The following is a 26,722-nucleotide window of genomic DNA, read 5'->3' on the forward strand; positions in this document are numbered from 1 at the left end:
TGGGCCAGATACCCCATACTCCCGCAACACCTCCCACAGGACACCCCGAGGGACACGGTCGAATGCCTTCTCCAAGTCCACAAAACACATGTAGACTGTTTGGGCAAACTCCCATGCACCCTCAAGTATCCTCGAGAGGATAAAGAGCTGGTCCAGTGTTCCGCGACCAGGACGAAAACCGCGTTGTTCTTCCTGTATCCGAGGTTCGACTAGCGGACGAACTCTCCTTTCCAGCACCCTGGCATAGACTTTCCCAGGGAGGCTGAGGAGTGTGATCCCCCTGTAGTTGGAACACACCCTCCGGTCCCCCTTCTTAAATATAAATATCAATGACAAAGTGAAGTGACCAGTGCAGATTAAACAGAGTACTTGTGAAGCTGCAGGGTAGCTTCTGAGTGCTGTGTTGTGTGTGTTTAAGTGTTGTGGTTGAGGTGTCGTATGGCTTGGTGGTAAAAACTAAGAACAGTGGTAAGGTGGTAAGAACTGAAAATAAAATAAACAAATAATAATAACAAAGTACAATCAAATGGACCAAGGCTGTGATGATCCACTTGCCAAAGTAAATCTGTTGGGCATCTTCCTTGGCCTTCAGACAGAAATTCTGATGGCTAAAGAACCAAACGGGATGGGCAAAAACAAAGAAGGATGTTTACATTGCTCATTAGTGATCAGTGTCATGTGACACTGCAACTGAGTGTCACATGACACTGTAAGGTTGCGAGGACAGAACTAATAAATTGTATGCAATGTCAGGCCAACTCTGTAGAAGAGCTCTGCCAACAGTGGGCAAACACAGATCCTGACCTGATGACTGCCAGTAGAAGGAACAGTAAAATCTTTTTGTGGGACTGGGATTTTTATCAACCACCAGGCTTTTGTGAGATATTTTAATGTTTTTTTCTCCTTTATGAATACAGCAATTATTGGGATTCTGTGCTACATTGACTTCAACAGATTTGTTTTACATGTCATAAATTTTCTGCAATGTCAAATGTATCTCAGTCTTACACTAACATGTCTTTTGAAGTGCAGTATCAGGACCTACTGAGGGTAATTATTGTTTCCACTCTGTCAACAGTTCCATCTTTTACTTTTCTCTTCCTTAATGGGACCATGTTGTTCACACTGAGGAGTAAGCCAGTGTTTCGTGACACTCCCCGTTACATTCTTCTGTATAACCTCCTTTTTGCAGACACTGTGCAGCTGGCACAGAGTCAAGTTCTTTTCCTGCTCTCTATTTTTAGAGTAAAATTGCCGTATCCTGTATGTGTATGTCTCAGCTTGTTGGCCAATCTCACCACTGGGATCTCCCCTCTCACCCTTTCGGTGATGCCTCTGGAGAGATATGTAGCTGTGTGCTACCCACTGAGGTATCCTACCATCATCACCATCAGAAACACAGGGGCTGCTATCGTTGTGATTTGGATTATCAGTTCACTAAATAATCTCACTCGAGTCATCTTTTTTTTCCCATTTGAAGTGTTGAAAAACCTGCAGATCAAAGACAGTTGTTCTAAAATAGCTCTGTTACTCGGGACAAGGTCTGATCAATATGACACTGCTTTCACATGTTTAGTGTTTGTATCAGCTGGTGTGGCAGTCGTTTTTTCTTATATCGGTGTGATATTAGCTGCCAGGTTGGCCTCTGCAAACAAAGCTTTAGCACGTAAAGCTCGAAACACTCTACTGCTGAATATGATGCAGCTGTGCCTGAGTCTCTCCTCTACTATTTATAACCCTTTGCTCGCTGCCCTTTCAAGAACCATAACAATGACAATATTTTTATGGGTTCAGAATGTATTTTATTTGTGCTTTATTATCTTACCCAGATGCCTGAGTTCTCTAGTCTATGGGCTAAGAGATCAGACCATCAGACCTGTCCTCATGTACCACCTATGCTGTCATCAGAAACGAAGTCAGTAACTTGCAATATTTCACCTGGAATCTGAAATGGTTTAATAAAAGTAAGCCTCAGATTATCTGCTGGGTTTCTGCAAGATGTATACTTCTCATATTAAACTGATCCAGACTTGTTTTCAAATATAAAATTTCAGCTTTTCGCCAAACTCTTCCTTGTTCTTGATCCTGCTGCTGATCGGAAAATTAAAGTCATTGCCGAAGTAAACTGTCACATACCTCGACTTTGACTCAGACCAATGACTAACCTTTTTTTTTCCAGAATTAGTGTTTCCATCATACCACCGGGCCTAATATAGACATTTGCTATATATAGACAGTTTTCACCTCCATAACACCATCATGCTTAACAAGCATGATTTAAACACTTGCCATTTTCATGAAGGACATCATCAGGTGTCACTCCTGTCATGAGTTGTGTCACTCTTTCCAACCAACGCAGAGCGATACTGAGGCTACAAATATATCTACACTCCACACTCCCAGTTCAACAGTCACTTATATTTTTCCACTCAGCTAATCATTCCCCTTGGCCAACCCGTACTCCAGAGATGTGAGATGCACATTCTGCCTAATCACATTTTCATATATAAAGCTGGAGGAGAAATCATAGAACCGTTAGAAACCAATTTGAATTTGTGTGTACACCTTCAAATTCAAGATATGAATCATATCTATATTTTATCATCTGAGAAGAAATCTCCTTCATCAAAGAAGTGAAAACACAAGGAAGAGAGGGTGCATGACTGGCACCTGGATAAAATCTCATCCTATACTGCATTACCTCAACCCTGATCTTCTGAAGTCATCGCATGACAAGGTTGAATTCAGAGGTCAAATCCAAGCTAACATTGTGCCAGCTAATGTTATGCACCCCCAAAAAATTCATTTAAAAAAAAAAAAATCACACTTTCCCTCTGTAAACAGATGGATTATGTTCTCACATCGAATGGGAGTCCATTCACCAAGTGTCTGTAGCGCCTCTACTCAGGACCAGTACACTCTCACTTCAAATAGAGACCCTAGACATCTTACTAGGTTCAGGAGGAGGTTTTGTTTTGGAGACTCACAAAAGGAGTTGGCTTGGAAGTGAATAACTGGGACCTTTATTGCCTCAGTAGCATTTATATACATATACAACACAATAACCCAAATGGCAAACTAATAGTGCATTTTAAAGGTGAATACATGTAAAACAAAACAAAATAAAGACATTTAAATGGAAGATTTATACTGAACAGTATCAGAGCTCTTGGGAATGAATGAAACAGATTAAAGTGTTCCTGTTGTGAAGTTTGAATTGTCCAGTCTGAATTGTCCTTTAAAGTCGTTGAAAACCCAAACAGGTGTACTGTAGGGGAATTGTCAGTGTGCAAACCCTATTATCTGGGTAGGAAAAGTAGTGCATAGGGCTTATCTGAAATCCAGGGTTGCTTGAATCAGTTTCTCAGGCAAATCCCACAATCCGATCGCATGGCTGGCCACACCATTTCACGATCATCCAGGATCTCATTTGGGCTGTTCTCGCCGTCAGTGGTTCTCCAGAATTCTTCTAGTATTCAAAAAAACCAATCTACACAAACAGTGCAGAACAATCAATTTCTTTTCCCATTTTGTGTTCTTAACATGAGCTCATTAACTTCTTTTCCAAATGTATTAATCACAAATGGCATTCCCTTTAGCTTTACCAAGTTACACGAGTTACAGTAACTTGTTTGTACCAGTATCATGTTCTTTGTTGTGATATTATTATATCACAACAAAGAACATCAGCAGCTTAAACAGTAATGTAAACAGTCATAGCAATGAAAGTGACATTCATCCTTAAGGCTTACAAGAAAATGTAACTTAATTCAGTGCAAATACTATTAAACTTGAAATATGCTCATATCTATTAAGACATAACCATTCTAATATAAACAGAGCTATTGCTTCTACTTGAATACCTCCCCGATCGGAATATGGCTTCAGTGGGGTGGGGTGGCTAACAGCTATTAGCAGCTAGCATTGCATCTAGCATCGGCATCGTTTAGCTCAAAGCATTCAACACTTATAACACACTGTAAAGAACAACAGGAGAAGTGAAACAACACGCCAGATTCTCATAGCTCCCGATTGGTTTTCACCACTGCAGACACTTGCTTGTCTAATTTGAGGGAACTATCCAGCACTACTCCAAGGTTTCTAACAGTAAAGGAAAGATGACTGGTATAGGATCCCAGGATACCCGATAGCTGTTCCACGGGGATGTGACTGTCAAAAATGCTAATTTCTGTTTTGTTTTCATTAAGGGTGAGAGAGTTGTGCAGTAGCAAGTCTTTAACATCACGCAGGTAGTTTAGCAATAGCAATAGAGGGGACTGGAGATCCAAATTCAGGGGTAAATAGATTTGGATATCATCTGCATAGCAATGGAAGGCAATATTATGTTTCCATGAAAATTTATCCAACAGCGAGGGAGGATAAGAAGGACAGACGCAACAACATTGTCATCCCCTATGTAGCCGGTGTATCAGAAAAACTCAGGAGAGTTTTCTCCAAGCATGACATCCCAGTGTATTTCAGACCCAGCAACACGCTCAGACAAAAACTGGTTCACCCGAAAGATAAAACGCCAAAACACAAACTTAACAATGTGGTGTATGCTGTACAGTGCAGCGAGGAATGCCCAGACCTCTACATTGGAGAGACCAAACAGCCACTTCACAAGCGCATGGCACAACACAGAAGAGCCACCTCCACAGGACAAGACTCAGCATCCATCTGCATCTTAAGGATAAAGGACACTCTTTCGAGGATGCCAACGTTCACATTTTGGACAGAGAGGACAGATGGTTTGAAAGAGGAGTGAAAGAAGCATCTATGTCCACTGTGAGCGACCATCTTTGAACAGAGGCGGGGGTTTACGACACCAACTCTCTGCCATCTATAATCCAGTTTTGAGATCCCTTCCCAGACGCCTTAACGCCCACTCACATCCTGGGCCATCTGACCTCAGGAATTCGCATGATAAGGTGGGGCCAGGTTTCACAATGAGCTCACCCGAAACTCTGGCTGATTGGGACCCACACCCAGTTTCACACCTTGGCTCAGGCGATTAGAGGATCATCAGGGGGTCCTTTGATCCCTCTGTGGGGGGTTACTCCCACTAGGTTTATATCTGGGACTCTCCACCATTTGACCTTAGAACTGAAGAAGCTTCTCGGATGAGAGGTGAAACGTCTTCAAGCAACTTAAAGAAGTCCAGACGCTTTTCTTTGCAAGCTCCTTTGACTTTAAACAATGTGGAATCAACTTAACAGGCTATTAATATATTACTACTATACTATAATCTTCACGTCATCATGTCCCTGGCGCGAGGAGGGGGGTTGTAAGGAAACTGGAAAAAAATAATGCAGACATGTGATAGTCACATGAAAAGGTGTGACTACAGAGCGTATATACACAATGTGTGGGTAAGAAAATCTTGCTGTCCAGTGCCGTTTAGCTGAAAGCAGCCACAGCCCTCTAACCTATTAATTTCCTGCAGAAGGAGGATGACCTGAAAAGAGCTCTGTGGATCTTTCTGTTTTAAATGTTGGAATACTTTTTTGTGTTTTATTTCCACTGAAGATGTTAAAAACTGAATTTCTTTATTGAAATGTTACTTGCAAATCTGTCTCTGACCAATGTTACTGCTAACCAGCAGTATCAAGGGGTTTTGGAAAGAGTTTTATTTTCCACTCTGACTACACTGCCATGTTGTTTATTTCTCTGCATTAATGGAATCATGCTTTTTACTTTAAGGAGCAAAGCTTTGTTCTGTGAGACGTCGCGATATATTCTCCTGTATAACCTTCTGTTTGCAGACACAGTACAGATGGCACTGAGTCAGTTATTGTATATTATTGCTGCTTGTAGGATAACACTAACATATCCTGTATGTGGTTTTCTCACCATGCTTGCCAATCTTACAACTGTGGTCTCTCCTGTCACGCTGGTGGTGATGTCTCTGGAGAGATATGTTGCTGTGTGCTACCCACTGAGGCATGCTAGCATCATCACTATCACCAACACAGGTGTGGCCATCATTGTGATCTGGGCCATCGGTTCACTAAATATCTTGACTCGAGTTCTTCTGCTGTTAGAGTTTCCTTTTGGAGCCCTTGATAGTCTGCAGATGAAAGACTTTTGCTCTGAAATAGCAATGTCTGGTGGGTCTATGTCTGATGATTACGACAAAGCCTTCACATGTGCTCTGTTTATTTCAGCAAGTGTGGCAATCACATGCTCTTATATCGGTGTTATAGTAGCAGCCAGGTCGGCCTCCACAGATAAAGCTTCAGCCCGTAAGGCTTGTAACACACTGCGGCTACATCTGGTGCAGCTGGGTCTCAGTCTTTCTTCAACCATTTGTAACCCACTACTCACAGCACTTGCAAGAGTTTTAACAAGGATAGTGTTTGTGCGCATCCAGAATGTTTTTTATGTTTGTATTTTCCTTTTCCCCAGATGTCTGAGTTCACTGATTTATGGTATCAGAGATCAAAGCATCAGACCTGTGCTCATATATTATCTTTGCTGTCGACTGAAATACTCAGTCATACAGCCAAGACTGAAGGCTGCGATCGAAGTAGAGTGTTAGTCAGAGTATACACCACGCTTACAAGCATACAAACCTCAAAGTACCGTACTGCAATTCTGGATAACTCCTTCTGTTTCTGACTTGACTTTTGAATTTTTATTTAAAACCATACCGTTGTCAAATGACACACGTGAGGAATTGTTTGCTGCAGTTTACTAAAGGAACATAATTCTTTATAATTCTCTCAAATGATTACATGCTTTGGTAAAACAGGAAAGAGCGTCACATTTGTGTAACCCCGTAATCTGTGTACAGCCACTCTATCTCAAGCACTGCTCAGGCAAAGAAATTGCAGCAATTTTTAATTAGATGTAATTGGCCTACATCTGTCCTACTTCTAAACCTGCAGTTTAGCCTTGGAATTACTGCAGGTGTCCTAGAGGGTTTTCTTTCAGTTCCAAGTTCTGCAAATAAATTCAGCACTTTGGAAAACTAAAGGTGCTTTGTGTTGGTAAAGTTGTTCTCTGTTATCAGTCTTAAATAATTTGGTGAATTTTCAATCAACAAAAAGTCTTAAATAGTTTGATCACAGACCTTTTGTATATAGTATGGTATTCACCCCATTACATAAATCGCCTTCAGGTGACTTTTGTGACTTTGTGATATATATATAGCTGTACTTTGCTTATTTACAGCTGCCAAAATGGCATAGATTATAGCGTCAACATGTGAGCATACCTTAAATAACCCAGCCTTACAGGTCTGCAGTTGAAAGCTTTTATTCAGGCAGCAGTGTGAGGTGAAGGATTCTCTGCAAGATACATGTAGATGTCACCAAACAGGGGCTGTGGGACAGTTGCAGAGCATGATGTCCCATCATCACACTGTAAACAAACATCCACCAGGCTTCTTTATTGGCAAAATTGATGATTCTCCTATCAGGGATCAGTAGAGTGTATTAACCTGTGGTATAAGCAGCATTCACTGAAATATTACTGTTTCAGATAAGAAATCTAGCACATAAAAGCCAGGGTGGGAGGGATCTCTGCTAGTGATTGTCAGGGTTCCTGGGTCGTTGACCCAGTGATTTCAGTTTGTTCATGTTCAGTTTAGTTCGCCACATTAATGTTCTCACTTCCTGTTTTTTCCGTGTCAGCTTGTCTCCCGTGTCATTAGTCAGATTATGTTCAGCCCTGTACTCACCTGTTTCCAATCATTGTCATCATTCAACCTGTGTATTTAAGTTCCTCGGTTTCACCAGTTCTCTGTCGTGTCATTGATGTTGATGTTCATGTCGTCCCTCCGTCTGTATGTTAGTCAGCCAGCCATTCTTCCAGTCTTTCAGCCAGCCAGCCAGTCACTCCATCGTTCCTGCTTTGTTCATTCACCCTCCAATAAATCTTCTTCATTTCTGCACCGTGAGTCCAGCGTTTGGGTCATCTCTTCCACACCTCCACACACAACCTCTGACAGAATGACACGACCCGTGCCAAGAAGACACGCTTTTGACCCAGCGGACTCGGACCTCTACGAGCGGCAGGACGCAGTGCTCTCCATTTGGGCGGAGAAGCTCAGGTGGAGACAGCGGCTCTTCTCAGAGAGGGAGCACGTCTTTGAGGGGACTCGTCTGGCTCTGGGCGGGCCTCGGAGACGCCGCGGTCCTCCACCTGCTGCCTCACCTGCATCGGAGCGTTCGCCGCGGAGAGTGGGCGTCGCAGGCCAAGCTTCGGCCGCTCGCTCTCCCGCTACTCCGCTCCTCGCTCGCCCGCCAGCCGTTTTACTCACCGGACCTTCAACCTCGCCATGGCACAGCGGCTCCGCCTACCACCTCGGCTCAATGGAGGCTCCCGTGCCAGAGGCTCGGCTGTGTACCCCGCCTGCTGCCTCTTCCCGGAGAAAGCGGCGCACACGCCGCCATAAAACGGACTACTTTCAGCCACTCCCGATGGTGAGCTCCAGTGTTTTTCGCACTCACCATCTGATTACTCACTTGAAACGCACCATAGACCCACTTCTGATTCATGGGGAGTCTCCCTCCTAGACGAGGACGTGGACTGGGAAGAGTTTTTCTGCTCTTCTCCAAAGACTGTAAATAGTGGTGGCAGAAAAACCCGAACATTCTCCAATAAACCTGCCAGTAACACACACACCGTCACTATTTCCACACCCATTATTCAGCCATTTCCCACCAGCATGGGGGCCCAGTCCACGCCCACACCAGTGCCAGCCCCCAGGAGGAGGGCAGCTGCGACCCGGTCTACCTCCACACCTGCTTCTGTTTCTCAGGTGGGGGTGACTGGTGTCCAGCCACCTTCCGTGCCCGTCGCAGCACCCAGGCTGAGGGCAGCCAGAACCCAGCCTGACCTCCCTAGAGACTTGGAAGAGCTAACCGGTTCACCTGCTACGTCACCACTTCATCCACCTCCTGACCCAGCCTTTCACGCCCTCGCACTATCCCTAGTTAGATTAGCTGAACTGTCCCCTGTCCAGGCACCAGCCTTACTAGCCCAAGCCGTAATTTTATCCCCGTCACTAGCTCAGTCTGTAGCTCAGCCATTCGCCACACCAACCTCAGCTCCGTCGTCAGCCTCGCCTACCTCTGTTCATCCCTTAGCATCTCCACTCCAGTCAGTTCCCTCACCTGCTGCTCAGCTTCCAGCCCCGTCAGTTCACTCACCTGTAGCTCAGTCTGCTCCTCTCCAGTCTCCTGTAGCTCAGTCCCCTGTCCAGTCAGTCCAGTCTGCTCCTGTCCCCCAGTCTCCTGTAGCTCAGTCCCCTGTCCAGTCTGCTCCTGTCCCCCAGTCTCCTGTAGCTCAGTCCCGTGTCCAGTCAGTCCAGTCTGCTCCTGTCCCCCAGTCTCCTGTAGCTCAGTCCCCTGTCCAGTCTGCTCCTGTCCCCCAGTCTCCTGTAGCTCAGTCCCCTGTCCAGTCAGTCCAGTCTGCTCCTGTCCCCCAGTCGCCCATCCTCCAGCCTGTCCAGTCTGTCGTTCACTCTTCTGTAGTCCAGTCGCCTCCTGTTTCCCAGTCGCCTGTCCACCATCCCGTTCAGTTCCCGGACCTGCAGCCACAGCACCCAGAGCCAGCTGTGAGCTCTCCCGCTCCTCAGCCAGGGGTTTCCGCACCCGCTTGCCCGGCCGCTCCTCAGCCAGGGGTTTCCGCACCCGCTGGCCCGGCCGCTCCTCAGCCAGGGGTTTCCGCACCCGCTGGCCCGGCCGCTCCTCAGCCAGAGGCTTCAACTTCGCCTGGTCAGGCCTCTGCCTCAGCTGCACCCACGCCCGGCCTCTGCCTCAGCTGCACCCACGCCCGGCCGGGCCTCTGCCTCAACTGCACCCACGCCCGGCCTGGCCTCTGCATCGCCTTCGACGTCGCCCGGTCTGGCGTCGGCCTCTGCTTCTGCTCCGCCTGGTCCGGCTCCAGCCTCAGAGTCTTCGTCCTCGTCTGGACCAGCCTCGACTTTGGCTTTTGTTTCACCTGCTGCAGCTCCAGCCTGTGCTTCGCCTGGTACGGCCCCGTCGTCGCCTGGCCCGGCCTCGTCTGGTCCTGTGCCCACCGGGCCGTGGCCAGCACGCCTAACACTGGAGAGCCGCCGCTGCCTTCCGCGCGGTCGGCCCCCTGAACTGCTCCGTCGTCTCCTTCGCCGCCGCCGCTGCCTTCCGCACGGCCGGCCCCCGGACCGCCTTTGCCTGAGTGGCCACCGTTGCCTTCCGCACGGCCGGCCCCCAGACCGCCTTTGCCTGAGTGGCCGCCGTTGCCTTCCGCACGGCCGGCCCCCGGACCGCCTTTGCCTGAGTGGCCGCCGTTGCCTTCCGCACGGCCGGCCTCCCGAACTGTGTCCACATCGCCACCGTTGCCTTCCGCACGGTTGGTCCGCCGGAACAGTCTCGCTCGTCACCGGACCGGCTCAGTGGTCGCTGCTGCCTTCCACGTGGCCGCCCACCTGAACTGTCTCGTCTCGGCCTCGGGCCACGTGGCCACCCACCCGAACTCACTCTGTGTGGACTCCGTCCCTCCGTCCTGGGCCCCCTCCGCCCGCCCTGTTCTGGTTCTTTTTCGTTTGGCCGTCGGGTGCCGGCCTTTGAAGGGGGGGGTACTGTCAGGGTTCCTGGGTCGTTGACCCAGTGATTTCAGTTTGTTCATGTTCAGTTTAGTTCGCCACATTAATGTTCTCACTTCCTGTTTTTTCCAGTGTCAGCTTGTCTCCCGTGTCATTAGTCAGATTATGTTCAGCCCTGTACTCACCTGTTTCCAATCATTGTCATCATTCAACCTGTGTATTTAAGTTCCTCGGTTTCACCAGTTCTCTGTCGTGTCATTGATGTTGATGTTCATGTCGTCCCTCCGTCTGTATGTTAGTCAGCCAGCCATTCTTCCAGTCTTTCAGCCAGCCAGCCAGTCACTCCATCGTTCCTGCTTTGTTCATTCACCCTCTGTTGCGGCTACTCCAACCAATGGCCGCGGCAGGCTAAACATGAGGACACCGATGACGCGCAACAATTAACGCACAGAACACTTCTGTATCATTTGCTTCTTTATTTCCACATGCAACTGTCCAAACTATAAATCAGCACATAGGATCAACCGTCAAACAAACGCACAGACTGCACAAGCAAATAACTGCAACTTACAAATAAATGCACCAGCTACTATGTCAAAACTCCAAACTGGTCTATGGCAGCAATTAGTGCATAAATATACAAACACCATCAAGTTACAGTCAAATATATCAAATCATTCAAATTGTGCTCAAGTTGCGGTATGTTGCGACATGTTGCGGTCAACAGAAAGTTTTGCCTCATGCTCACCCTACCTTCTGCTCATCACATCAGGTGCTGTGAACAAGTGAGTGCAACCACATTTACCTTATACCACACCCATGAGACACGCCCCACACCCATGCACCAATACAGTGAGTCCATTTAAACCAACCCACTTAGTCAGACGGAAACAACTCATATGGCTCCTACACCCCCACTGTGAACCTGAATTGAATATTCAGAAGACATTTGTTTAAATAGTTCTACAAATCTGAGCTGTTGGTGTGTCCTTGGATTGTGTGGTAATAATATTAGAGCCTCAATCTTTCTTACTGAATCTCTACTCTGAGTCATGTTACGTGAGATTAGTTCTATGTTTACCTGTCAGCCTGGACGAATGTGCTGTGTGAAGGAAATTAAATTAAATCAGATCTGAGCTATGTACATTTAAGGAACCTGTTCATATTTAATTGAAATATGAACCAGTGATTTTTTGATTGCTGATTCCAAGAGAGTCTTTGTGGAAATCCTGTTTGGCTTTTTGTTATTTTAATTCTCTTCTCTGTTTTCCAGAACAGTTCTCCACAGTTGCTGTCCACATGGATCAGTGGGACCAAGAAACACTGTGCTAATGTGTGACCCTGATAGAGTTGGATGTCTAGTGTGAAATACACTAGAGGCCATCCAAGAGAAATGGTCAGAAGCTGTCAGTATATGCCTGCTGAGTATGGATATGCTAAAGCTAAATCTTTGCTCCAAGAGAACTTTGGCAATTTGCTGAAAATTGCTGCTGCCTACATTGAAAGGGTCAGTAAATGGCCATCTATAAAATCTGATGATGTGAAGGCTTTGCAGGAATATGGGTTTTTATTAAGGCAATGTTGTAATGCAATGGGAGACGTTGAGTCCTTGCATGAGTTGGATGTCTCTGCTAATATGCAAGCAGTTATAAAAAAGTTGCCTTACAAGCTCAGGGATAAGTGGAGAAATGTTGCCTGCGATTTGCAGGAGAGATTTCAACGTAAAGTGTCTTTTTGCGATGTTGTTGAGTTTGTTGAAAGGCAAGTTAAGATTGCAAGTGATCCATTGTTTGGAGATATACAGGATCCTCCGACAGCCACCAGAAAAGATGCAAGGAATAGTAAGTCTCAGTTTTACCCTAAGGCTAAGCGGAGTAGTTTTGCTACTACAGTGGCCAAGGTGGAAGGGAAGATTGAGCCAGCATTGAGGCGAGAGAGTGGTTCAGTTGTGACCAAGGCCTGCTTGTTTTGTGGAGCAGGGCATATGTTGGAGTTGTGTCCTTCATTTGAAAGAAAGTTGCACTGTGACAGATTATCTTTTTTGAAAGAGAATGGTGTGTGTTTTGGTTGTCTGCGCATTGGGCACAGAAGCAGGGACTGTAGGAAACATCTCTTGTGTAAAGTTTGTAATCAGAAACACCCCACGCTCTTACATATCTACTCTAAGCAGAGGGAAAGTGTTGCAGTGCAAACTATAGGAGGGGGAGAACCACCAGATGAAGGTCCTTCATGTGCTGTGCAAAGCAGTGGTGTTACTGGGGCCGGTGAGCAAAATAGTGCTCTGTCCATAATACCAGTTAGAGTGAAGTCTAAGAAAGGTACTCAGTCACTGATAACCTATGCTTTTCTAGATCCTGGGAAGCGCTCATGAATAGACTGAATCTTTCAGGAAGGAAAACTGGCATTCTTTTGCGGACAATGGGTCAGGAGAAAATGGTCAGTAGCTACGTGGTTTCAGATTTGGAAGTAGCTGGTTTGGATTTAGATCACTACTGTGACTTGCCTGACTTATTTACTCAGAAAAGCATGCCTGTTCATCAACGTAATATTCCCCGACAAGAAGATCTCGATAAATGGCCACATTTGCGCCGTATTAACATACTGGAGATAAATTCTGAGGTAGACCTGTTGATCGGGACAATTGTGCCCAAGGTTTTAGAGCCATGGGAGGTTGTTAGAAGTCAGGATGGAGGTCCCTATGCAGTAAAAACTATGCTGGGTTGGACGGTGAGTGGTCCTCTCAGAGAGGATCGTAAGACTGACATTTTTGATGTGAGTGTCAATAGGATTTCCGTGGCAAGATTGGATGAACTGTGGGAACGTCAAATGAAGACTGACTTTCCAGAATGCATTCAGGATGAACAGTTTGCGTTGTCTAGAGAAGATCAGCAGTTTATGAAGTCAGTGATGGATTCTGTTAAGTTGGTTGATGGTCATTACACCATTGGTTTACCTTTTAGGTGCAATCAGGTAAACATGCCAAATAATAGGAAGGCTGTAGAACAACGAGCTATGAGCCTTAAACAGATGTTTGTCAAGGATGATTCCTGGTTGTCAGGGCCAAAGTTTCTTGCTGAACCAGAAATTAATTGGCCAGTGAACCTTGATTTTGGAAAGAGCTCCATAAATGATCCAGAGATTAAAACGACCGTTTTAGTCAATGCTGTTGGTACAAATGAATGCAAAGATGGGGCGATGAAGTTCATTACTTATTTTTCTTCGTGGACTCGTCTGAAGAGGATGGTTGCATGGATTCTTAGATTCAAAGATTTGTTGCAGGAAATTAGTAAAAGGAGGAAGCAGCTGGAAGAGAGCTTTGCGTCTAGCGTGACTCAAGAAAATCTTGAGGAAAAGCTTAAAAGAGAGTTGCAAACAGTCAAGGACCATGCTGCCAAAGGACTTCTTTCGGTAGAAGAGCTTAACAAGGCAGAGAATGCAGTTCTTTGCTTTTGTCAAAGGAGGAGATATTCAGATGAGATCAGTAGGTTGCAGAGGGGTGACAGGGTGAAGAAGAGTAGTGAGCTCTATAGGCTTAATCCTAAATTTGAGAATGGTGTGTTGAGAGTTGGAGGTAGGCTTAGTAGAGCAGCTATGCCTGAAGATGCAAGGCATCCCGCAATTATAGCCAGGGATCTGCATATTACTGACCTAATACTTCAACATGTACATCAGAAAATAGGGCATGGTGGACGTAACCACATGCTGTCCGAATTGCGGCAAAGGTATTGGGTTCCAGGTGCAAGTATTGCCATAAGGAGGATTTTGGCTAAATGCATAGTGTGTCGCAGACTTCATGCAGCATCAGGATATCAGATGATGGCAGACCTTTCACAAGATCGCATTTCACCCGATGAACCTCCATTTTCTCGGGTTGGAGTGGATTGTTTCGGACCTTTTCAAGTTAAGCGTGGAAGGTGTGAAGTAAAGAGGTATGGAATTATCTTTACATGCCTGGCTGTGAGAGCTGTGCATTTGGAGGTATTGTCATCTTTGAGCACAGATTCTTTTATTAATGCGCTTCGTCGATTTATATCAAGGCGAGGTCAGGTATTGGAGATACGATCGGATAATGGTACCAACTTTGTGGGTGGTGAACGCGAGTTGAGAGAGGCAGTGGAAGGATGGAATCAGGCACAGATTCAGGAGATGCTGCTGCAAAAGGGCATAAAATGGATTTTTAATCCTCCTGCTGGTTCCCATCATGACGGTGTTTGGGAACGTCTCATAAGGTCTGTCAGGAAGGTGTTAAATTCCATTTTGAAAGTGCAGAATTTGGACGAAGAAGGCCTTTGTACAGTTCTTTGTGAGGCAGAGGCTATTATGAACAGTAGACCAATAACTAAAGCCTCTACTGATCCTAATGATTTGGAGGCCTTGACTCCTAACCATCTGTTGTTGCTTAAGACCAAGCCATTGATACCACCAGGAGTGTTTCAGAAGGGGGACGTGTATGGACGACGTCGATGGAGGCAAGTACAGTACATGTCTGACCTGTTCTGGAAGCGCTGGGTCAAGGAGTACCTGCCCCAGCGTCAAGAGCGTCAGAGAATCGGACGGAACTTCATTCCTGGGGATGTGGTTATCGTTGTCGATGATTCTGCGCCTCGTAACTCTTGGGTGACTGGAAGGATTGTGGAAGCAATTTCTGACAGTAAAGGACTTGTACGTCGGGTTTGTGTTAAAACAAAGACTGGTTGTTTGGACAGGCCGATCACTAAAGTGTGTCTTCTACAGGAAGCAGAAGAGTCATGAAAATTGACTTTTTTCAAATATCTATTTGCATTAATGTATATTTTTCACTTCCGGCACCCCCCGTGTGCGGCAGCCTGTTACAGCAGCTCTGCTCATTCTGAGTTTCTTTCTTTCTTATCTTTTTTCTCGTAATTTTTTATAACTAACGTATTAGTAATTAGACTCTGCAACCATGTTCTACCGTTTTGTGCTAGTCCTGGTCGTTTTTCTCAGTTTATTTCTACTTTTTTCACCCGTGTCTGGGGACCCAGAGCAGAGATCCTTTGTTTACAGTAAGGATCAGCTGTTAGCACTGCGTCCTGCAGCGGTACTGCCGGCGGACAGACCCGACATTCCCAGCGAGCTGAGGAGGAAAAGACGGGGGTGTCGTGCTGGGAAGGAGCGCCGTCGCCCGAGAAGGAGACGTTATCGACCATCTCTTCCTTCTGTAATTATTGGAAACGTAAGATCTTTGCCCAATAAGATGGATGAGCTCACGTCGCTAACCTGGTCACAGAGGGAGTACCGGCAATGTAGCATCATGATGCTAACGGAGTCGTGGCTAACATCGCTAACTCCGGACACAAGCGTGACACTACCGGGATTCCAGCTGCTGCGAGCGGACAGGACGAGAGAGAGCGGTAAGAGGAAAGGAGGGGGACTGGCAGTTTTTGTGAACGACAGATGGTGTAACCCTGGGCACATCACTGTAAAAGAGCAACTCTGCAGCAGAGACATTGAGCTGTTAGCCGTTAGCATGCGTCCGTACTACCTGCCCCGGGAGTTCTCGCATGTTATCGCGATAACAGCGTATGTCCCCCCCTCGGCCAACGCGGATGCAGCCTGTGACTCTCTCCACTCTGTGGTCAGCAGACTGCAAACACAATCACCGAGAGCCCTTCTCATAATATCAGGGGACTTCAATCATGCCTCACTGGACTCCACACTGCCCACCTTCACCCAGTATGTGACCTGCTCAACCAGAGACAATAAAACACTGGACTTACTGTATGCCAATGCAGAAGAGGCATACAGTTCATCACCTCTCCCTCCCCTGGGCAGATCTGATCACAACCTGGTGCACCTTGTCCCTGTGTATGAGCCCTTAGTGCGCAGGGAGCCACCAGCCACCCGCACAGTGCAGAGATGGTCGGAGGAGAGCGAGGAGGCTCTTAAGGACTGTTTTGAGTCGACTGTGTGGGAGGTGATTTGTGATGACCACGGAGAGGACATCGACAGCCTTACTACATGCATTACTGACTATATAAACTTCTGTGTGGATAACACCGTACCTACCAGGACTGTACGGTGTTTCTCCAACAACAAACCTTGGATTACCCCAGAAATTAAAACCGTCCTCAAGCAGAAGAGGAGGGCCTTCAAATCCAGAGACAAAGAGGAGTTGAAAAGGGTGCAGAGAGAGCTGAGGGGACTGATAAGGAATGGGAAGGAGAGCTACAGGCAGAAGATGGAGAACCAGCTTCAGCAAAACAACGTTGGTGAAGTCTGGAGAGGCCTCAGAACCATCTCGGGCCACAAACAGCAGAACTCTCTGCCTGGGAGGGATGTGAGGTGGGCAAATGAACTGAATCATTTCTTCAACAGATTTGATTCAGCCATGAGGCAGTCTGCAACATCGGCTGCAGACTCACCCACCCCCACTGCTGCTGTTCCACCTCAGACACTTCACACCTCCTCTATTCAACCTGCTCACTCCCCCCCACCCCCAACTGCAGCATCCAATACACACTCAACACAAGGCTCCAGCCTGTCTCTCTCAACCACCCAGGTTAGGAGGGAACTGAGGAGGATTAATGGCAAGAAGGCAGCGGGTCCAGATGGCATCAGCTCGAGGGTCGTCAGGTCCTGCGCGGACCAACTGTGTGGGGTGATGGAGCACCTCTTCAACCTGAGCCTGAGGTTGGGAAGAGTCCCACAGCTCTGGAAAACCTCCTGTGTTGTACCAGTGCCAAAGACTTCACGCCCCAAGGACCTCAACAGCTACAGGCCGGTGGCTCTGACATCCCACCTGATGAAGACCCTGGAGCGGTTGGTCCTGGCTCAGCTTCGGCGCCTAATAAGCTCATCACTGGACCCACTTCAGTTTGCCTACCAGCCTGGCATTGGAGCGGATGATGCCGTCATTCACCTCCTACATCGTTCCCTCGCTCACCTGGAGACCGCTGGAAGCACTGTGAGAATCATGTTCTTTGATTTCTCCAGTGCCTTCAACACCATTCTTCCCTCGGTTCTTAAGGACAAGCTGGTGAACTCTGGAGTGGACCATCACCTCACTACCTGGATCCTGGACTACCTCACCGACCGACCACAGTATGTGAGGACTCAGGGCTGTGTGTCGGACAGGGTCGTCTGCAGTACGGGGGCCCCACAGGGAACGGTTCTGGCTCCGTTCCTCTTCACCATCTACACTGCAGACTTCTCCCACAATTCCACCCAGTGCTTCCTGCAGAAGTTCTCTGATGACTCTGCAATAGTTGGCCTCATCACTGATGGGGACAACAAGGAGTACAGAGGACTGACTCAAGACTTTGTGGACTGGTGCCAGCTGAACTACCTCCAGATCAACGCCAGTAAAACCAAGGAACTGGTGGTAGACTTCCGCAGGCACAAGCATTCTCCACTGCAACCACTGAACATCCAAGGTATGGACATTGAGGCTGTGGACAGCTACAGGTACCTTGGTGTTCATCTGAACAATAGACTGGACTGGACTCATAACTCAGACGCCCTCTACAGGAAAGGGCAGAGCAGGCTGTACCTGCTGCGGAGACTCAGATCGTTTGGAGTGGAGGGCCCACTCCTGAAGACCTTCTATGACTCTGTTGTGGCTTCTGCTATCTTTTATGGTGTGGTCTGCTGGGGCGGCAGCATCTCTGCTGGGGACAGGAAGAGACTGAACAGGGTGATCCGAAGGGCCAGCTCTGTTCTAGGATGCCCTCTGGACCCAGTGGAGGTGGTGAGTGACAGGAGAACGGCGGCTAAGCTGTCATCCCTGTTGGACAACATCTCCCACCCCATGCAGCAGACTGTGACAGCACTGAGCAGCTCCTTCAGTGGGAGACTGCGGCACCCACGGTGTGGGACGGAGAGATTTCGCAGGTCTTTCCTCCCCACTGCTGTCAGACTCCATAATAAAGACTTTAACTGATCAAGCACACACATCCATACATGTGCAATAACACTAAGTGCAATAATCTTTTCTGGCATCGTTGTATTTTTACTCAGTTGTATATAGTATTTGTATTTGTATTCTATTTTTATCTTATTGTATATTTATTTTATTCTACTGTATATAGTATTTTATTTTATTCTATTCTGTACAGCTGTGTACTGTATTTATTCTTATTGTATCCTAATTTTTGCCTCATAACTTTTGCACTGTCCACTTCCTGCTGTGACAAAACAAATTTCCCACGTGTGGGACTAATAAAGGTTATCTTATCTTATTTATTTATTTGGAATTGAAATTGTATCTTTGAATGTTTGATAAAGGATTGATCATGTTTATCAGTATGTCTCCTACATGGTAAGTATGATGTAATTATTGCTCTAAAATAATTAGGGGCCGGTATGTAGGAGCCATATGAGTTGTTTCCGTCTGACTAAGTGGGTTGGTTTAAATGGACTCACTGTATTGGTGCATGGGTGTGGGGCGTGTCTCATGGGTGTGGTATAAGGTAAATGTGGTTGCACTCGCTTGTTCACAGCACCTGATGTGATGAGCAGAAGGTAGGGTGAGCACGAGGCAAAACTTTCTGTTGACCGCAACATACCGCAACTTGAGCACAATTTGAATGATTTGATATATTTGACTGTAACTTGATGGTGTTTGTATATTTATGCACTAATTGCTGCCATAGACCAGTTTGGAGTTTTGACATAGTAGCTGGTGCATTTATTTGTAAGTTGCAGTTATTTGCTTGTGCAGTCTGTGCGTTTGTTTGACGGTTGATCCCATGTGCTGATTTATAGTTTGGACAGTTGCATGTGGAAATAAAGAAGCAAATGATACAGAAGTGTTCTGTGCGTGTCACGGTCTGGCTGGCAGACCGTGGGGATGTGAGAAATGAGGACCCAAAATGCAGGACTTGACGCTGAAGGCAGTGCGTTTATTTACAGTGGTGAAAATCCAAACAACAATAAATCCCCCGTGCGATCCCGACTCCCGTTCCGTGTCTTCTCCCTTATCCCGTGCTCTGTCTCCGTTCCCTGTGTACTGTCCGTGTGCTGCCTCCTGGTCGCCACAATTCCTCCTGAGGAAACACGCATACAAAAGGCAGCCGTGAGTACAAAACCTAACAGCAGACTTGCACTAACCTTGCACAATAAACTAAGACTGACGGGAAGTCACTCAACGATCCAGCGTCGAGGAGCTCTCAGCCACACTGTTTTGAAGCTCCTCTGACGAGGCTTGATCGGCGCCAGGTGTGTGTGGATTCCTGGGTGGGACCGGTCAGCTGGCAGGGCCACACCCACCAGGCTTAAAAGTGCCTGCCACGACCGCACCCTCACACACACATGCACATACCCATAAACACCTGACAGTACACCAACACGGACAACAGGACAGCAGACACAACCATAATAACAATAACCACAATAATAATAAAAATAATAATTACAATAGTAGTCCACACTGCTCACGGACCCCGAATCCCTGGAACTGGGTCCGTGACAGTACCCCCCCCTTTAAGGGTCGACTCCCGACGACCCCAAAACAAAAACAAGAAACAGGAAAACCAACCCAGGGCGGGCGGCGGGGGGAAGCAGGACGGAGGGCCGGAGCCAAGCCCAAAACGATCGAACCGTCAATCTCAAAAGTCCCAAAGGCTCAACCGCGACTCCAGCGGAGGCATCTAAATAGTTCAATAACCCCCCCCCCCCCCCCCCCCCCCCCGTCACCGTGGCGGAAGCTGAACAGTGCAGGCGGCCAGTAACTACAACACCAGAGTTCAGGTGGCCTACCTCGGGTCCCGTAGCAGCAGAAAACATCAGGCGGCCTGCCACGGGTGCTATGGTGGTGGCGCTGCAGCTCCGGCGGCCTGCCACGGGTCCGGTGGCGGCAGTGTGACAGCTCCGGCGGCCTGCCACGGGTCCGGTGGCGGCGGCGTTGCTGCTCCCGCCTCAGCACAACGCACGATACCCGATGTACCGGCCGGGCTGCAGGACGTGGCGGCCGGGCTGCAGGACGTGGCGGCCGGGCTGCAGGACGTGGCGGCCCCTCCGGCACGCCGACCTCAAGCTCTGGCTCAGCGGATCCCTCCGGACCTCCGAGCTTCTCCAGGGGCAGCGCGGGCTCACCAGGCCCGCTGAGCTCCTCTGCTGGCAACGCCGGTCCCTCCGGCTCGTTGAGGTTCGCCAGCAGTGGTGCGGGCTCTTCAGTGGGTGGCTCGCTGAGCTGCTCCGGCATGCTGAGCTGCTCCGGTATGCTGAGCTCCTCCGGCTCGCTGAGCTCCCGCTCGGGCATGCTGAGCTCCTCCGGCTCGCTGAGCTCCTGCTCCGTCATGCTGAGCTCCTCCGGCTCGCTGAGCTCCACAGCTGGCGACGCGGGCTCCTTCCGCTCGCTGAGCTCCCGCTCGGGCATACTGAGCTCCACAGCTGGCGACACGGGCTCCTTCCGCTCGCTGAGCTCCTGCTCGGGCATGCTGAGCTCCACAGCTGGCGACGCGGGCTCCTCCCTCTCGCTGAGCTCCTGCTCGGGCATACTGAGCTCCACAGCTGGCGACACGGGCTCCTTCCGCTCGCTGAGCTCCTGCTCGGGCATGCTGAGCTCCACAGCTGGCGACGCGGGCTCCTCCCTCTCGCTGAGCTCCTGCTCGGGCATGCTGAGCTCCACAGCTGGCGACGCGGGCTCCTTCCGCTCGCTGAGCTTCTGCTCGGGCATGCTGAGCTCCACAGCTGGCGACGCGGGCTCCTCCCTCTCGCTGAGCTCCTGCTCGGGCATGCTGAGCTCCACAGCTGGCGACGCGGGCTCCTCCCGCTCGCTGAGCCCCTGCCCGGGCTTGCAGAGCTCCCACTCGCCGAGCCGCTGCTGCTGGACAAAGTCTGTGGTTTCCCGAGCTTGCACCACCCCCCGGGCTTCATGCAGGGTGCGAAGGAAGGCGGAAACTCCCTTAAGCTGGCTGGGGTAGGGACTTCCCTCCAGTATTGCCTCGATGGCATTTAACCCCACCACTCTTGCCCTTGTGTTGGTGGTGTGAGTTACCCAGTCCATCAGGCATTGGACGCGTGTGAGGTCGCCCCCTCCGGACAAGGCTGCTGGAGTGGGTAGTGGAATGGAGGCTGCCGCTGGTGGAGAAGATGGCTGAGGGGTGACTGCATGCGGATGAGATGACGACGGTGTTACAGCTGCAGATGGTGAAGCAGCGGGTGGTGTAGATGGTGAACGGGATGAAACGGTAGGCGGTGAGGTAGATGTCGCGGGGAATGATTCAGCAGGTGACGGCCGAATTACTAGCTGGGTGATTGGCTGTGGTACGGCGACCAGCTGGGCCGCTGGCTGCGCTTTGGCTACCGGCTGGGCAGCTGGCCGTATAAACATAGCCCCAGAGTAAACGGTTGAGGTGAGTGACGAAGAATTGTCCATATGACTCACCACAGCCGGCTGTTGGAAAGTTTTAGAGTCTGGCTGCGGTGAGGAACGCCGGCGGCGCAAGCGTCGCTTCTTTAACGATGCCGGGGCCAGCGTGTCAGGCTGCGGGTCCACCAGCTGGTCGGGCAGAAAAGCAGCCTGAGTAGGAGAGTGGAGGTGGAGCGTGTCAGCTAGGAAGTCCACGACGATCGGGCAGAGCGTATCCCATACCCAAGGGAAACAAGACAGCGTCTCTTTCAGTCGCTTCTCCACAGCGCGACGTAAACTCCCCTCGTGCGCTTCCAGCCACAGGTCACACAGACGATGAACTTTGTCTGTCACCTTTCTCCTAAAACTCTCCGTTGAGTCCGCTGGGTCCATGAAGGCTGGATCGTTCTGTCACGGTCTGGCTGGCAGACCGTGGGGATGTGAGAAATGAGGACCCAAAATGCAGGACTTGACGCTGAAGGCAGTGCGTTTATTTACAGTGGTGAAAATCCAAACAACAATAAATCCCCCGTGCGATCCCGACTCCCGTTCCGTGTCTTCTCCCTTATCCCGTGCTCTGTCTCCGTTCCCTGTGTACTGTCCGTGTGCTGCCTCCTGGTCGCCACAATTCCTCCTGAGGAAACACGCATACAAAAGGCAGCCGTGAGTACAAAACCTAACAGCAGACTTGCACTAACCTTGCACAATAAACTAAGACTGACGGGAAGTCACTCAACGATCCAGCGTCGAGGAGCTCTCAGCCACACTGTTCTGAAGCTCCTCTGACGAGGCTTGATCGGCGCCAGGTGTGTGTGGATTCCTGGGTGGGACCGGTCAGCTGGCAGGGCCACACCCACCAGGCCTAAAAGTGCCTGCCACGACCGCACCCTCACACACACATGCACATACCCATAAACACCTGACAGTACACCAACACGGACAACAGGACAGCAGACACAACCATAATAACAATAACCACAATAATAATAAAAATAATAATTACAATAGTAGTCCACACTGCTCACGGACCCCGAATCCCTGGAACTGGGTCCGTGACAGTGCGTTAATTGTTGCACGTCATCGGTGTCCTCATGTTTAGCCTGCCGCGGCCATTGGTTGGAGTAGCCGCAACAGGGGTGGTGTGAGGTGTCGTGGAATTTTTTTAATAAAGTCTGCAACACAGAAAGAGCTGTGATCAAGCTTTTTATTACTGCGCCAACACACATCAAACATCACAGTTCAGTCATGTCAGCGCTGCCACAGAAGTGGTGCTGCTGCTGCTTTATGCATTCCAAGGAAGAGGGAGGAAGTTACAAACTGATCCTACCACACTTCATGTGTCTCGCTATGAAACCTAACGGATCAATGGTTAAGCTGTTTTGTGCCCTTTGGCCTTATCAGCACCTGTAAAGGGAATTGTTTTCTCAAACTGCTGACGCTGAAGTAAGTTCATCTAGTTTTAGAAACTTTCACTGAACAGTAACAGTGTCACAACTAAGCATATGCATAAGCACTTACATACTTTAAATGAGAATAACAGAAAATTTCTATTACAGAGGCTGGAACCTGTCCCAGTAGTAGGTAGAGCACACCTGGACAGGTCACCAGTCTGTCAGAGGACTAACACAGAGACAGACATCAGAGTAACAAATCTATTTAAAATTAATGTAAGTTTGCTGCAGCTGTATGTATGAACATGTGTTTCTGTGCTCACAGTCCACCTCTCAGGAACCTGCAGTTCACTTTTAGTCTACTTTAAACAGACCTCACAACAGGCTGATGTGGCTGGATCAGTAGTCTGATTTAAGTACGATACCTTTGGCCAGGGATTAATCTGGTGCATCGCTTCACTGCAGTCTTACGTATTTTCCCCACACCTGAATAAAAAATACTGATATATACAAATAACAGCTTCAGCTGATGCAGCCTGACTCAATCCTAAATGTTCAGCACACAGAGACACAGAGGTGCCGTTTAAAGTTTAGTGATAACCTGAGTCACTGATCATTTGCAGTATTACAGAGTCTGGCAGTCTTTGCATGATGTCCACGTCACTGTAAGTTTCTAGCTGACTCTCAGGTGTGACAGGTGTGCCAGCAGGAAAGAGTAATAATAACCTGCATCCTGAGGTTTGTCATGCAGGATTAAAGGAGCCAGGCTTTGTTCACACAGCTAGGATTGTATTTTACACTGACCCTGGGTCAGTATAAGTATCATACAGTTTAAACGAAGCACTGAAACTTGCACATATTTATTACAGATGCACTGAAGCTAATCGAGATATTTGCTGTCAGTCTGTGGCTGCCATTAAACACTTTATTAACCAGTAACTTCATCAGTCATGACAGAAGCTAATATTTCTGTGCTAACATCGTTTAAACAGTAACAGCTTTACTCCAATATAAGCTAACGTTTACACCGTAAGCTAGCACCATAAAGACGGTAAAACACGTAATAATATCTACAAATGCATCTTAAAGTTGTTATATTAGCACTCGGTGTATTACTAACATAACCACATTAACATTACTGACACTCGCTGACTTTTAATAGTCATTCTATAAATGCTGTCCGTTTAAATGGTCTTACCTGTACCCACTGCATATACACCGGATTCCAGCCAGAGTGGATTCTGGAGTCTTCCACGCTCTTGTTAGTGATCCTCCATCTGGATGGATGAGAACAACCATATCTATGGGACTGATTTGTGCTAATAACGCCCATTGTATGGACTGATAACAGCCGAAGCGGGTGAATAAAGTCACCCAGTAGCTAGCTGTGCCATTACCCAGCATACATCACTCCCTCCATAAATGCAATAAACGATACAAAAGTAACAGCCTATAATTAATTTCTCTGCTGTTTCTCAGGTAGTTGTTTACATTATATAATTTACTGTGTTCAGAATACGTCAATACAATGTGATTTTCGGAAATATATAAATACTATAAATATATAAATATACGGACAACAGGCTCTTCAATCTATTGTCGTCAATAAGCAACGTTTAGGGAGCTCTACAGTATTCAATGAGAGGACCCTGCACGGCACTTCTCGACGCGAGGGGGGTACCCTGCGCGTCGAGAAGTGACGCGGAGGGAGCCTGACCATGCGTCACACGTCACACGAGATGGGAGTGAGAACGTGTTGGTGTGGCACTGAGAGGCCATGTTCACATGTGGAGAGACTGTGTGAACCAATCAGTCAGTGTGATAAATTCGATTACATCATCTGTTACTGGCCTGCTAACCATGCTGACAAATAACTGTGTCACATGACTCTGTGTTGTAAAGGAAATGATATATATGACATTCAAATGCAGGCAAAGCTGGCAGACCAGCCCTCCATAGGACCAAGCACAGACTAAAGCCTGATAATTACCTGCACAGGTAAACAACTGGAGTTTTAAACCAGAATTTATAAGAATAGAAACTTATTGCATTCTTCTTGTCTAATGATATCAATGTTTCTTTTGATATGTCTGATATATCTCAGACCAACATCTCTGTTGGACTGCATGACCTAGAAAGAGGTTTGCTCTCCTCCCTGACTACATTACCATGCTGTGTTTTCTTCTGCATTAATGTGATCATGTTGTTCACCTTGAGGAGTAAATCAGTGTTTCGTGAAACCTGCCGTTACATTCTCCTGTATAACCTCGTTCTTGCAGACACGCTACAGATGGCAGTGAGCCAGATACTATACATGATGTCTATTTGTAGAATAACGTTACCTTATCCTGTCTGTGGTATTCTTGTCATGTTTGCTAATCTCACCAATGAAATCTCTCCTCTCACTCTGGTGCTGATGTCTCTGGAGCGATATGTAGCTGTGTGTTACCCACTCAGGCACGCTACTATCATCACCATCAGAAACACAGAGGTGTCCATTATTACGATTTGGATCTTTTGTTCACTGAATATTCTCATTCGAGTTCTGCTGCTGTTAGAATTTCCATTTGAAGAGCTGCAGCGTCTGCAGTTGAAAAGATATGTTTGTAATACATTTCTCATGTTTCTCACACCTGTATCTCATGAGTATGACAAAGCTTACACTTGCTTTCTGTTTGTGTCAGCTTTTGTTGGAGTCACTTGCTCCTATGTAGGTGTTATGTTGGCAGCTAGATCGGCCTCCACAGACAAAGCTTCAGCCGGGAAGGCTCGTAACACCCTGCTGCTACATCTGGTGCAGCTCGGCTTCAGCCTCTCTTCAACTGTGAACAATGCATTACTTTTACTCACCTCAAAAACAGTTTCAAATAGAGTGTCTCTGCTCATACAGAATGCTCTTTACGTCCTTCTTTTTATTCTCCCCAGATGTCTGAGTGCACTTATTTATGGTCTCAGAGACCAGACCATCAGACCCATCCTTGTTTATAATCTATGTTGTCAACTGAAACTTTTAGCTGTCACGGCGGGGGCTAAGATTTACCCTTAGAGTACATTTGGAAAGAAGCAATGAATGTTTCTGTCACACTGTCTACTAAGTGACTATCCTAAATTAACTAGAAGCTTCTCCTCCTGTTTTTTTCCTTTTAAGAATAACATGTTGTTTTTTACAGTCGTTTTTTAGAATCCAGCGACACAAGCCTGTCCTTGTTATAATTTTCATAATCCTCCATTAGTTGCAGTCAGAATGGATGGCTGGTGATCTATCTATTTCTTTCCACTTATCCAGCTCAGGGTTCAGGGGCCTGTAACCTTTCCCAGCTTTGGTGCGATATGAGGCAGAGTACACCCTCAACAGATCATCAGTCTATCGCAGGACGAACAGAAACCTAATATGTATGTCTTTGGACTGTGGGAAGTGGGATTCAAACCGGGATCTTCTTGCTCTGAGGAAGCAGTGCTAACCCTGTCAGTCACAATAATTTGAAA

The 26,722-nt window shown here is 47.7% G+C and overlaps 4 protein-coding genes across 4 annotated transcripts; 3 read left to right on the top strand and 1 right to left on the bottom strand.

Moving 5' to 3' along the window:
• Nucleotides 1-984: 984 nt before the first annotated feature.
• On the top strand, nucleotides 985-1,923 carry LOC147320240 (odorant receptor 131-2-like). The gene has a single exon (XM_086307415.1). It carries the CDS (start codon nucleotides 985-987, stop codon nucleotides 1,921-1,923), a length of 939 nt encoding a protein of 312 aa, XP_086163541.1.
• Nucleotides 1,924-5,557: 3,634 nt separating this feature from the next.
• LOC147320241 (odorant receptor 131-2-like) lies at nucleotides 5,558-6,541 on the top strand. The gene has a single exon (XM_086307618.1). It carries the CDS (start codon nucleotides 5,558-5,560, stop codon nucleotides 6,539-6,541), a length of 984 nt encoding a protein of 327 aa, XP_086163744.1.
• A 13,553-nt stretch (nucleotides 6,542-20,094) lies between these two features.
• On the bottom strand, nucleotides 20,095-22,238 carry LOC147320242 (uncharacterized). Its single transcript, XM_086307619.1, has 3 exons — nucleotides 21,863-22,238; nucleotides 20,189-21,733; nucleotides 20,095-20,099 (listed from the first exon to the last, which is right to left on the bottom strand). The coding sequence occupies exons 1-3, from the start codon at nucleotides 22,236-22,238 to the stop codon at nucleotides 20,095-20,097; spliced, it is 1,926 nt and encodes a 641-aa protein (XP_086163745.1).
• Nucleotides 22,239-25,322: 3,084 nt separating this feature from the next.
• Nucleotides 25,323-26,282, top strand: LOC147320243 (odorant receptor 131-2-like). The gene has a single exon (XM_086307416.1). The coding sequence runs from the start codon at nucleotides 25,323-25,325 to the stop codon at nucleotides 26,280-26,282; it is 960 nt and encodes a 319-aa protein (XP_086163542.1).
• Nucleotides 26,283-26,722: the final 440 nt, after the last annotated feature.

Source organism: Aulonocara sp. 'chitande type north' Nkhata Bay, linkage group LG10, assembly GCF_057382095.1.
Source record: "Aulonocara sp. 'chitande type north' Nkhata Bay isolate Kocher_YH1m ecotype deep benthic linkage group LG10, A_spYH_male_GT1.1, whole genome shotgun sequence".
In the NCBI taxonomy this organism is placed as follows: domain Eukaryota; kingdom Metazoa; phylum Chordata; class Actinopteri; order Cichliformes; family Cichlidae; genus Aulonocara; species Aulonocara sp. 'chitande type north' Nkhata Bay.

Bases quoted from the DNA above. Each gene is read 5' to 3' on its own strand.
- LOC147320240 (XM_086307415.1), top strand. From the start codon at position 985: ATGTCAAATGTATCTCAGTCTTACACTAACATGTCTTTTGAAGTGCAG.
- LOC147320241 (XM_086307618.1), top strand. From the start codon at position 5,558: ATGTTACTTGCAAATCTGTCTCTGACCAATGTTACTGCTAACCAGCAG.
- LOC147320242 (XM_086307619.1), bottom strand. From the start codon at position 22,238: ATGGACCCAGCGGACTCAACGGAGAGTTTTAGGAGAAAGGTGACAGAC. The intron at 21,734-21,862 runs CTTCGTCACTCA...AGCTAGTAATTC, and splicing joins GGTGAGTCATATGGACAATT to GGCCGTCACCTGCTGAATCA.
- LOC147320243 (XM_086307416.1), top strand. From the start codon at position 25,323: ATGTCTGATATATCTCAGACCAACATCTCTGTTGGACTGCATGACCTA.